Source organism: Siphateles boraxobius, unplaced genomic scaffold (assembly GCF_051911475.1).
Source record: "Siphateles boraxobius isolate OS27281-9 unplaced genomic scaffold, OSU_SipBor_1 2, whole genome shotgun sequence".
NCBI lineage: Eukaryota > Metazoa > Chordata > Actinopteri > Cypriniformes > Leuciscidae > Siphateles > Siphateles boraxobius.
Genome location: NW_027508810.1, coordinates 4,520,546 through 4,533,534, shown reverse-complemented (window position 1 = coordinate 4,533,534; position 12,989 = coordinate 4,520,546). Strand labels below are relative to the sequence as shown.

The following is a 12,989-nucleotide window of genomic DNA, read 5'->3' as shown; positions in this document are numbered from 1 at the left end:
TTTTTCAAGAGCCACTATAAAACCAAACCAATCTCTGTTACCTTAAATTATATGTTTATCTCTGTAAAGCTGCTTTGAAACAATCTACATTGTTAAAAGCGCTATATAAATGAGGATGACTTGACTTGACTAGCCGTTACACATAATGAATAAGTGTGTTTAACCTTTTCTTATCAGACCAAAACACAAGTTTAGGAGGATGTAAGTTTCCTGCTTATACATTCTTATTTTGCTCTTTTCTACTTTTACCTCTCCTTTCATTCTTCCTATCTTTTTTATACTCTGATCTTGACAATCTTCATCTGTTACATACAATGGAATTTATTATAAACTTTAGACTAAGATGGATCTTATTTTTGTTTAAACTTACTTGCTATTATTACATTTTTAATATTTACGTGATTAATTTGCCTTTATAAGTTTACTTTTTTCTACGTAATAAATTTGTTATTCCTTATTCAAATTTGATCACTGATATAATCATTGCTTCGCTTGGATCTCATTGCATCAAGTATTTTTGTGCTTTTTTTAATAATAAATGCAAAAATCGACAACTTTTAAATTAACTTTCAAACTTTTTTCACTTCAGCAATAATCTGCCAAGTGTCAAACAAACTCAGAACAAACTCAACTCTGCGCTCCAAAGCATTCAAGATATGACAGTTTGATGTAAATTTAACTTTCAAGTTCATGCTCAAAAAGTGAATAAATGGATCATAACTACTGCATAAATATAATTTAGTATCATAAAATGCCCTAAAAATACTGAATTTTACAGAATACAGAAAACAAAAAACAAGAAGTCATGTGTCCAAAACATTAGACTTTAGTACAAGAATGAAGCAACATGAAGTTTCTCCATTTATCAAGGTTTGAAATAAGGCAAGGTGCATGTGATAAAATTATGTGAATATTTTGTATGCTACATCAATTCTATACATTTTCATTTCTGCTAAAAAATGTGAATCTCACAAAAAATGTCTAGCTATTTATAATTAAACGTTCTTTAAAAGTTTTAAAATTTTAAATAAACACACTGTGGTACAACATTCACACTGATGCTTTCAAAAGCAGAATATCACAACACATTTTTGCAATTTGAACAAAATCCCATTTATGTCTATGTCAAGAAAACATTATCATGGTCACATTACATTTAAGCTTGAAGTGGCCTGACACCCGTTCACACTGACCCCAGGTCAGCAGAACAGTGTTGAGTCCTGCCACTGTGACGATATCTTCAAGACCTTAGGCACATTCCTCCAAAGAAATAAATATACTGTAAAATCATTGCAACAAATATGACAATGATGGTATATACATACATAAAAAATCATTTATTTTGTTGCCCATACAGTAATTAAAATTTAAGATTTTTGCAATATCGCAATGAGAAATGGAGGGTGAATCTGTATAACTGTAAAACAAACAAAAAAAGAAAAATGAGATATATATATACACACACACACTGAAAGGATTGTTTGAGCTGCGCCCATGAGTGAATTTGCATTTCCTTCAGCCTTAATTAAATTTTGGCTAAAATATAGAACATTTACAAAACAAACCAAACAAGCTCAGCCCAGGTGAGAAAAAGTAACGCAAAAGTAATGTAACGTTAGTTACTTTTTAAGGGAGTAACACAATATTGTAATGCATTACTTTGCGTAACTTTACCCAACACTGGTAATTTCATATTTAGGAAATATATATATATATATATATATATATACGTGTGTGTGTGTGTGTTTTTATTGTGTTCAAGTAAAATCAAATATATTGTTTCTTCTGGCTTTTACAGGACACTGTCATTAGATATGTTTGTAGCTTGGGAGGCACAAAGGATTCGAAAAAGCACATAGAAGTGCTCAGAAATACCAGGTTCAGTGTTGTAAAGGCACTGATCCTCAGTTAATGGGACACACATCGAGGATGCAGAACTTGGCCCTGCAGGTGGGACAGGGCACTCTGCTGCTCAGCCAGGTCTCGGGCTGCTGCTGGTCCTGCCGACTGGCGAACCACTTGCCCATACATGTGAGGCACCACATGGGGCGGCAGTAGCACTGCTGGCACTCGCCCTCGCCGTCGCCCTGGCACAGTCGCACAAGCTTCACGTTGGCATTGACTTGCATACATCCAATACATGGTTCAAGTTCCTAACAGGAAAAAGCAAAGTTGACAGCTTTTTAAAAAAACGCACTACGTTTCAGAAGTAAAAATAAACATTCTCACAACCAATTCAAGTAAATTCAGACTAATTAATTTGCCTCTGTCCTGATTGCCTGACATTGAAAGAGTTTAATAGCTGGGTTGCAGAGGTAAACTCCCATCGACAAACTGACAACATGGACTGTGTCCGAAATCACCTCCTATACAAGGAAATAGGGCCCAGCCCTTTGTAGTGGTGTCCGAAACCATAGTATACGTTATCAAGTGCCATTTATTCAATCCCATAATGCACCACAATAGCGAGTGCACAACCGATGTACACTCAACGGCTAGAGAATACCCATAATGCAAACTATGTTCACTTGGAGTAGTGATTGAAAACAAGGGAGTGAATTCTGACAGTTAGTGAGCTGCCGCTTTTGCATAGTTTCATAATAAAGTAGGGAATAGTGAATGATGGGGCGATTTCAAACACAGCAATGGACTCCCATAAAGCATTGCACATGATGCAATTAAGTTCAGATATGCCCATTCAGATATGACATCGTTTTATGCAGAACCACCATTGCTGAATGGATTACACAATAACAGGTCCAAACAGTCAATGCATTATTGATCGAACAATGAACATTAATGTTAAATTATAAACGCACTACTGTTGTTATTTGATTTGATGTTAATTAATAGTTAAAGTTAAAATGCAAAAAAAAGCATGTATGTGGAATATTACCCTAGATTTAATGGTGCTCTAAGCGATGTCACGCGTATTTTAGGTCAAAACCTTTTTTGTCACATACAGCAAACATCTCCTCACTATCCGCTAGCTGCCTGTCCCCTGAACACACTGTAAAAAAATGCGGTCTCTGCAGACACCCCAGGCTCCACAAAAACAAACTGGGCTAACCCGCACCACGAAACATAAACTGTTCCAGCCAATAAACGACAAGAAGGGTTTGGGGGGTTGGTGTGCGGATGAGGAGGAGGGAGGGTCTAGCTAGTCTCCGTTTTGTTTGACAATACTTCGAACGTCAACAAGAAGTGACGTCACTCGACATCGCTTAGAGCACGTTTAATAAATGCTGTAGTCTGTGATGCCTACCTATTCATCGAACCGTATTTAAATGTAATTGTTAATTTCTTCATTTCTATGTGCTTCTTCTTGGAGCCGGTTGCTTTCGCTCAAGTCTTCAAACGCTAGTGAAGGAGTCTGTGAAACCGCTATAAAAGAAGTGGAGAACAGTGTGTGCTGATAGTTTCAGTGCTCACCTGGCCACTCGGACACCTGTAGACTTCATTCAACCTCACATATGACTTAAAGGTCTCCAAAAACAGCTCACCCATGGTCAGATGGATGACAACATTGGTGGCGTTTCTAATGGGAGCGTGCAGTTTCTCCTGCAGCTCGACATACTCAGTGGATTTCAGCCTGCAAGAGAAAGTACAGTGACCCTTCACATCACTGAGGAAAACATCCATTTCCTAAACATCAAATTACCAGTGTTGGGGAAAGTTAATATGAAAAGTAAGGCATTACTCCCTCGTTACTTTTTCTCACCTGGGCTTTTTTGTTTTGTTTTTCTAAATCAAACTATTTTTGGGCAAATGTTCTATACTTTAAGTTCTATATTTTGGCCAAAATTCAAATAATAAGGCTAATGCAAATTCACGCATGGGCGCAGCTCAAACAATCCTTTCAGTTTAACTGAATCATCGAAGGTCAGCACAAGTACATTGGTGATTAAATGCACAAAAATATTTGTTTTGTTTAACATACAGTCTCTAATTATTGGAGGTTTGCGTAGTATTCTGATTTTGCATTTCACTGATTATATTCCTTTTGAGGAATTCTGAATATGTTTTTTGCCAGTGAAATGAGTAAATGCTCACATTAACCATCAATTTACTCATACTTTCTCTCAGCATGAGGACAGGAGAGCTGTCAGTCATTAATGGAAAAATAAAGTAACTTGCGTTACTTATTTGAAAAAGTAACTCATTTAAAAGTAATGCGTTACTTTACTAGTTACTTGAAAAAGTAATCTGATTTACGAAACTCAAGTTACTTGTAATTACTCCCCAACACTGGAAATTACCTTATGTCGAAAGGCTTGACTCTGGGATTGATACTGGCAACAGTGATGGTGACGATTTGCACCGGCGTGTTTAACTCTGGAGACAGGCTGTGATGTTTGGAGTCTGTGACGGTCAGGTGACAGTCCTGATGCAGGGCAACATGCAGGGAGTACGTCGTGACCTTCATCACCCAGGTGTCCGTGACGATCACCCTCGCGCTCGTGGAACCGGACGCAAACTTGTCGATGCGGCGAAACTCTGTGTTGATGGACGAGGCGACGGCCCTCCAGCTGGAGCGTGGTAAAGCGTGTGTGTTGAGCGCTCGACATATCGGGTGATTCGCCCAACCACGTCTGGACCAATAGAAAGCCAGTGCACAACTCAAAAGCTGGATGGCCAGTGACAGTCCAAAGTATATTTGCCATCCCTGACTTGCATGATGGATGTACACGAGATTCTGTTCTTGAACTGCAAAACACATTCCTATGTAGTATCCTGCAACACAATTATAATATGGTGTTATCATCACACAGGGCCACGTAGTTCAGCAGGTCAATGGCTGTCACGACCCCAAACACCATCTGCCTCATCTTGGGGGATCCATTACTCATGTACTGAATCTGTTCGTGCACAACAAGGGCAAAATGGTCCGTCTCCAGGATACGTGAGAGTTTGCATTCATGAAAACTGCACATTGATGAGAAACACTGTCAAGTCAAGTCACCTTCATTTATATAGCCCTTTTAACAAATATAGATTGTTTCAGAGCAGCTTTACAGTGATAATAGGAAATTAAAGTAACAGAGATTGTTTTGGATTTACAGCAACTCTAGAATAAAGTTATTGTCCAGCTAAAGTTAGTTTTGACTGATTCACTTCCGTTGCAAAGATCATTGTCTGTCTGTTCATGTGAGGAAAAACAAACCCTATCAAGCCTACTCTATCATATTTGATAGGCACATTTCTAAGGCCTCTAAATTATAATCTTTATGAAAAATCTTTTGAACAATCTACTAAACGCCTTCTACACGTTGTCTGATTGATAGGTTACACTTTTTAGCAAGTAAAAGGCCTTTTAATGTAATTGTGAAAACGTCACCCTTTCAGGTTGTGGTTCATGTGTCTTTTTACTTTTTACTTTAATCTTTACTGAAAACGTAAGAATAATTTTTATATTGTTAGTAATATTTCAAGATGAACGTTTACTGATGAACGTTACTTGATTTTTTTAAATATAAAAATCTTGTTCAAATGTAAGTATCAAATATGAGGCAAAAGAATCATCAGGCTTTTGAGGAAAATGTATTTGTTCCTCTCTCAATCACTGTATTCCATTGCATTATATGATTTGAAAAATACAGAGCTTTGATCATAAAACTAAATTTAAATTATATAAATATATATTATTGGAAGTGACATCTAATGCAAATCAGATGTCCAACTAAAGTTAGTTTTGAGCCCTTCACTTCCGTTGCAAAGATCATTGTCTGTCTTTAAATGTTACATGCATTTAATCCAAGTAGCTATACTGTATATAGTGATGTTACATACGACAAAAGCTTCAAAGCGTGGATCTATCGAGTTTGCAACGCGTAGTTCTGAAGCGCGTAGTTTTCAGAGAAACCTGTGATCAATGAAAAACAAAGCCTCACTTTCTTTCCAGTCACATGAGAACATGTGTCGAAATGTTTGAACCCAGACTACTCCTTAGGAAGTTCAAGTCCATTTACTAACATTTTTATATATAGCCACCCTATATTACATTACCATAGCCTACACTCTGCCATAAACAGTATAAAAAACATAAAATACATAATTTACTTACATCAAACCGCTCTGTCGGTATTATTTTAATTAGTGTTATTATAATTATTGTTACATTTCATTTATACTTTAATATGTTAATTATATTATCAGAAAACAACATTGAGTGTTATCAGGCTTTTTGTTGTCAGGCGCATAAACTATTCAAAATTGTGAATTTATCTGAATTTACAAACTCTTGGAAACATTTAGGATAATGTAATATCACAATTGAATGAAATCTATAACACTGTGCAAGTGTAATATTTGTATTTTAATACAAAAATATTACATATTGTACCTTAATGAAAAAAAGAACGGAGGCTCTTATAATTTTTTGACCTGCCACAAGATGGCCCTGTTTCTCGAAACAATCAGAGAAAGCTTAATTTCTCCATGCAACTGTTATATAAAGTTATCTCATTGGTTTGCATTACAGGCTATACTAATTTAATCCTACTTGTCCATATAAATAGCAGCATCTGCACCAATTTGCATATTTTTCCTCAGTCTGAATAAAAATAAAATGTCTAAATATTCAATAAACTGGTCAATTTAGATCCCTAAATTTAACTGCTATCCCATCCAATCCGCAAATTATGATTCCCTTTTGTTTACTGAACATTTCCCACATTCAGTCACCCAGATAAATGTTGCGATTATAAATCTGACTAATTTTGCAGCATTACTAGACGATAACTGGCTGATGAGTCTGAATCCTCGCGCCTTCTATTAATACTTCCGTGCTTCAAAATAATCAGGATAGTGTGCAAACTGCAGTACAGTAAGTTATGCAACATTGTGTATAGGGAGAATATACACAGATGATCTACATCTGCACGTGACATGGTCATGTGACAATAATATGGGCTATATAAGCTTTTTAAATCTGTGTGGTGTGAAAATAATATAGCAACAGTTCTACCAAAATGCTGCGATTTTTGGTAGAACATCAACAGCACGAGGACTTCAAACTGTGTGCTTGTTAATACATACGTTTTACAAACTACATCAATTAATTTTAACCATTACAGAAAGTGTCATACCCAGCGGCAGGAAGCAGTGGAAGAGCACCGTGAGTGTTGTTCGTCTGATGTGGTGCTGAATGAAGCTGATGTCTTCACTGCCTATCCACTCTGAGAACATGTGCTGAACCGTCAAACCAGCAGAGCGAAACTCATTCGGCGTAAAAACAAAACACAAAGCAAATACCATATAAGCAAGAGTAAATGTGGCGTCCGGCCTGTCCATGTTTACATCTACACGAGCGTGAAGCCAGATGCAACTTCGTGAAATAAAAGGACAATGACTCGCAAAAAGCAACGAATATCCTGGATTTTTTAAACCTAGTGTCGAGCATACATAACTACAAATAATTAGAATGTGTCAGTGAACAGCTTATAAACACAGTTAACGCAATCAGCATGTTTGAAGCTATTTAATGACAAATAGTGGACGTGGCAATGATGAAATTCAAAATAAAAGTCACAGCCGCACTGAAATATAAAATAAAAGTTTTAGGATATATTCTGATATTTATTTGTAAATCCATATTTATATCCATAATCAATCATTAAATATCGATATGCATGAATGCAGGTCAAGTGAAAGTTGAGATCTAGTGTATCATAATGTGAGGGGTTGTTATTGTCATAAATGGAAGACAACGTTTCTGACTATTCTGAGCATTTTCATGCATCATTTGTCTGTGTGAGGGGTCCATATGGGTCAGAAGTTGTCGATAACCTCGATACTGAACAAGCAAAATGTTTTATACTTTTGTTGATATATCATAGGCCTAATGTCACATGTTTGTGAATGAACAAAACGTAAATAATACTGATGAAAGGCAAAATCAATGTCATGTATTTACCAATAAGAAGCGACATTGCACTTCCTTTTTATAATTCTAAATAAGTAATAAAAAACTAAATAATTCTAAATGAGTATTTACTAACCACGTTTACATGCGCAAGTATTGGGGTCACATTTCTCATATTTTTACGTGTAGGATTATATATTCGTCATGTGAGAGCGATAATCCGATTGCCATAGGGTTGGCCATTATGGCCGACAATTGACTGACAGCCTAACCAACCAATGAGGCTTGCAGCCCAAAGCATACAACCATTCAGAGTGGGCATTCGAGAGACTGTTGGGCAAGATGCAGCCTTGTGATTGGCTGTTTTTTTAAATCCGCAGCCTCACGGACACCATTCCGTTCTCCACGTTACTAGAATCCGAATAAAACAACTGGCGGCGTTAGTCTGAATTTTGTCTCATATGAACGTCTTATTCTGAATACCCTATTACTGTAACGGGATATTCATTTATATCTATGTAATTGCGGTTTCTACGAGATCGAGAGGGATGTCAAGCAATCGAAGAAGCACACATTTCTGGACCGAGGAAGAGACAGATTTCCTTTTACAAAGTTTAAAAGAGATGCACATAGATCGATACAGGGACGGACGCAAGCACCGCAACAGTCTGATCTTCAGGAAGGTTTGCGCTAGACATAAGGAGGCAGGTTTTAGGCGTTCATGTGATCAAGTCAAACATCGCTGGAAAACCCTCAAATCCATTTACTATAAGGCCAAGAAACAAAACACCAGCAGCTCTAATAATGCATTTAAACATTTTGATACAATGGAAGAAATTTTTGGACATAGACCTTTGGTTGTTGTGACAAACCAAACTGGAGTTGACATCGACTTTAAAGACGGATCCCCTTTGTCGGACAGCAAATGCTTTACTTTTGAGGATGGTGAATGCGATGATGATGGTGATGGTGGTGATGGTGATGATGGTGAGTGGCACTGTAACCAGCATACATGTATGCTTCAAAGTGAATTTAAAAAAAAACTACAAGTAAAGAAAGAGTACCAGAGTAGTATCATGTTTTGGTTTGTTTTACAACCATGCCAGGACAGTTATCATATATCTTTAGTATATGAAGTACAAAGTATTGTACCATGTGATATTACCATCTGATGCCACCATGGTACTACTCATAGGTACTGTCACATAGCGTTTTATATTGATAATGCTAAACAAAAATACAACTCTAGACATTTTGATAAAGTTTTCTCTGAAAATGTGCACTTATTATAGCAATAACTGGCCAGGAGTGAAATGTGCTATATGAATAAACTCATTAAGATTTAATCTAGACAAGGTGAGTTTATTGATATAGCACATTTCAGTTACATTCCAAATGGTATATTAAAGAAAGCAGTGCAATAAAAGTAACAGCACTCAGCTGGAGAAGACGACCCTTTTTTAGAAGAAACAGTATGTAGTTGTGAAAGATTTATGAATTTCTGACCTCAAGTGTTTGTGTTTGTCTGTTAAAGATAATGGAGTGGATGACATGGAAGGTGGGATTCAGGAAGTCCAGTCAGTGAAAACGGAGAACGAACCCCTCGTCCTCACACAAGCGTCTCAGGAGAGCTCAACCTCTACAGAAAGCTCCACTCCCACACAGCCATTCCCTTCCACAGACAGCATGCCATCATCACAGCCGTCCTCTTCCCAGCAGCCTCCAGCTCAAGGTCTGATGGGCATCTCATCCTATAGCTTTTACATCAACAGTGCTGGGCTACATTATAGGTGGCATGCCTGTTTTAATGATTAGGTTCCTCAAGGTTCATTTATAATGTTTGTGAAGTTACAAATCGTGCCAGAACAAAATATAAGTAACCCGGAATCACCCGTTGTAAAAATAAAGCAACCCTGAACTGAAAAGAGTCTGCAAGCCTAAACTTGTATCCTGACATCCATTCATATTTAGAGGACACCTTCATAAATCTTGTTAGTTTACAACACGTTTAGTTTGCACACCCTGCAGAAATGTCCAGCATAAGGTATGTCTTGCACACTGGGACCAGCTTGGGATGCTGGTGTGCAAGACCACAACAAAACTATAACAATAACTGGCCGGCAGTAAAATTTGTGCTATATGAATAAACTCATTAAGATTTAATGTAGATGTGGTGAGTTTATTTATACAGCTTATACAGTATATTTCCACTGTTTTACACTTTCAAACTTGTAAAAATCAGCACAGTGATTCCCAATCTAATGACATATTGTTCTTTGTATCATTCAGAAGAAAGGAAAAATGAAATGGCTCGAAAACTCCAAAAAATAACCACTTCACCCTAATATTTGGCTCGATATTGTTGATTTCAACAATACATATCTGTTAACATGACATGATAACATTTGTCCAAATAAGCTTAGTCATGCATTCTGTTCTCTCTGTAATGTTTTGTTCAGGTATGTTCAGACGCAGAAGGACTTGTTGCACTGCATTGCACACCCAGTATCAAGACTTTCTTGAAAGAATGCAGCAGACGCAGAACATGTGGCTGGAGCGTCAGTGGGAACAGAACCACGCGCGAGAGGAACGGCTCATTGCCAGAGTCCTGGCTGAACACACACGCTCTATGGAGGCTTTAGTCAACCAGCTGTTCGCAGGGTTAAGAAGCCTCCTGCCCCAGTCCCAGTCCCTGCCCCAGTCCAATTCCCAGTCTCAGTCCCAGCCCCTGTCCCAGACCAATATCCCCAACACACATAAGACAATAGCCATGACTTCTCAGCCTGAAGAAGATTCAAAAGACCACATGTTAGAGACTCTCAACCAGCCATCAGAGTGATCCAAAGAGTCCCTTAAAACCTGGAATATATTGTTATAATGATGCATTCTTTGTTGCATTTTGAGCAATCTTGGGCTGGTTTGTAAAACTCAAAGAAGCAGTGGAGCATTTTTTTACAATAAGTTCAGAAGACATGTTGTTTTATTTAGCTTACTTTGGTATTGGTAGATATATTAGCCTGTGTTTAAATTACGTGTTTTTATTATTTTCTCTGTACCAGCTTCTGAATGAAATATACATCAAATGTTCAGTAACGAGTCTGTGTCTAATGTCATCAGAAGCCATGTTTGTAAAATATGTTATCATGAGTCTTGTCTATTAATTTGATCATTTCTGAAGGATCATGTAACACTGGCTGGAGTAATGGCTGCTGAAATTCAGCTTCGCCATCAGTTACATTTTGAAATGCATTAAAATAGAAAACTGTAAATTGTAATAATAGTTCACATTATTACTGTTTTTACTGTATTTTGATCAAATAAACACAGCCTTGGTGAGCAGAAGAGACTTTTCTTCTTCACAACATCAACATAAACACATTAAGTATTTATTTTACTTAATTTTATAATGGGGGATTTGTGGACGCAGCAATACATACATACCAGTGTATGTATGTATTGCTGAGTCCACAAATCCCCCATTATAAAATTAAGTAAAATAAATGAACAGATCATTTTTATATACATGTTCCCCCAATGTTTCCTCCACAATCGGATAGATGTGTGTCCTGTTCTGAAACGTCCATCTGTCCCGGGTGTTTCCCACACGTGTGGCCCGAGACACTGAGAGACACTGGGACAGTGTCCCATAACCCCAGACCTGACAGAGGACATGTGGAGGACGGACGGATGGATATGCCACACTGGCGTATTCAAAAGATCAATGTTTATGATGATTTTCTTTATTCATATTGTTCATTTATGATTTGTTCCTCTCATGTATTCCCTTACTTCCTTTATTGATCTTCATCGTATATTCAAGTATTTACTCATTATTGTTAATAATTTATTTTCATCTTTTAGTATTATCCAAGAATATGTATATTGTACTCAACTGTTCGTATATGTTAATATCTTAGTAGTTGGAAGGCTAACAAAACACAGTTGAGTGGTCATGTTTCTCAGAATTAATAATTCACAGTACCTGATGTGTTTTTTTTTCCAGAAACTGTTTTTATGACCAGATGTGATATTTGAAAGTGCTTGCTTCGCTGTCTTTTTTCTAAATCTGTCAAAAGCACAACTCATATATCATCTTCATCTTCGACATCTGACTGATCTTCATCTTCACTGCGACCTAGCCGTCAGGCTTGTGCAAAATTCAGAATTTCAGAATTGGCCTCCATTCAATTCATGAATTGGAATTGGAATTGAATTGACTCCGCCCCACAGGAAGTTTAATTGGAATTGGAATTGGAATGACAGGAAGTGGAATCAAATGCATGGCAATTCAAAGAAATTCTACACAGTCACACATAGGTTGACCACCATCAAACAAACCAAATGTGGGACGATGTGGGACATGTTACCAACACTAAAACATAACCTGAAACTGTTATATAATGTCCATTTAACTTAATAAAAACATTTGTATTCTGCATTTCAGCTCATAAAAATATTTTGTTATTTAGTCCCTTTCAGACAACACGATAACATCACCAATGTAACATAACATGTCTTTATTTTACTTGCCATTTAAATTCAACATCACTGAGCAAGGCAGCAGGCATCATGCAGATCACTATTTTTGAAACAGTTCTGACTAAGTCCAACTAAAATCCAACAAAATAAATAATGAACAAATAAAATATAAGACAACATGAAATTAGTTTATTGACAACCGTATATATTAAGAATATATTACACCAAACACTTTCATATTTTTAGAAAGGATGTGAATTAAAACAACTACAGCAGGCAATAAATTGATGAATTCTGTTAAATTAAAATTTTAAAAACATTCATTGCTGGGGGAAAATATTTCCTGTTAATGTAATCTGTACAAGTAGTTCATACTAATATCATTTATAGAATATGTAATGCAATCATATCTGACATATACTGTAAAGCTTCATTGTTAAACACTTCACTTAAAAATATCCATATGAATTTCTTAGAATTTGTTTTGAATTGCAATTCTGCTTCCTTTAATTCAAATTCTAATTGTAATTCTAGATCCTGTTTTTGACATCAATTCAAATTCAATTCAAATTCAAGAATTGAATTGGAATTTAGGAGTCATTCTCAATTCAATTCTGAATTATGCACAAGCCTTCTAGCCGTTACA

The 12,989-nt window shown here is 36.6% G+C and overlaps 2 protein-coding genes across 3 annotated transcripts; one reads left to right on the top strand and one right to left on the bottom strand.

The window, feature by feature from the left end:
- Window positions 1-1,776: 1,776 nt before the first annotated feature.
- Window positions 1,777-7,428, bottom strand: tmem129 (transmembrane protein 129, E3 ubiquitin protein ligase). The gene is made up of 4 exons (XM_077235730.1): window positions 7,089-7,428; window positions 4,260-4,734; window positions 3,433-3,592; window positions 1,777-2,153 (listed from the first exon to the last, which is right to left on the bottom strand). The coding sequence occupies exons 1-4, from the start codon at window positions 7,291-7,293 to the stop codon at window positions 1,905-1,907; spliced, it is 1,089 nt and encodes a 362-aa protein (XP_077091845.1). The 5' UTR covers window positions 7,294-7,428; the 3' UTR covers window positions 1,777-1,904.
- Window positions 7,429-8,200: 772 nt separating this feature from the next.
- On the top strand, window positions 8,201-11,203 carry LOC143744304 (uncharacterized). 2 transcript variants are annotated; one of them, XM_077235713.1, is made up of 3 exons: window positions 8,201-8,851; window positions 9,399-9,596; window positions 10,324-11,203. In XM_077235713.1, exons 1-3 carry the CDS (start codon window positions 8,413-8,415, stop codon window positions 10,701-10,703), a joined length of 1,017 nt encoding a protein of 338 aa, XP_077091828.1. In that variant the 5' UTR covers window positions 8,201-8,412; the 3' UTR covers window positions 10,704-11,203. The 2 variants fall into 2 exon arrangements, with proteins under 2 accessions (XP_077091828.1, XP_077091827.1); XM_077235712.1 differs by having other exon boundaries at window positions 8,229-8,842.
- The last annotated feature ends 1,786 nt before the right edge of the window (window positions 11,204-12,989 follow it).

Excerpts from the sequence above, each read along its gene's own strand:
- LOC143744304 (XM_077235713.1), top strand. The coding sequence starts at position 8,413 with ATGTCAAGCAATCGAAGAAGCACACATTTCTGGACCGAGGAAGAGACA. Across the intron at positions 8,852-9,398 it reads TGGTGGTGATGGTGATGATG|ATAATGGAGTGGATGACATG; the intron begins GTGAGTGGCACT and ends TGTCTGTTAAAG. Across the intron at positions 9,597-10,323 it reads CCAGCAGCCTCCAGCTCAAG|GTATGTTCAGACGCAGAAGG; the intron begins GTCTGATGGGCA and ends TGTTTTGTTCAG.
- tmem129 (XM_077235730.1), bottom strand. The coding sequence starts at position 7,293 with ATGGACAGGCCGGACGCCACATTTACTCTTGCTTATATGGTATTTGCT. Across the intron at positions 4,735-7,088 it reads CCACTGCTTCCTGCCGCTGG|GATACTACATAGGAATGTGT; the intron begins GTATGACACTTT and ends ATTGTGTTGCAG. Across the intron at positions 3,593-4,259 it reads GTCAAGCCTTTCGACATAAG|GCTGAAATCCACTGAGTATG; the intron begins GTAATTTCCAGT and ends TTTCTCTTGCAG.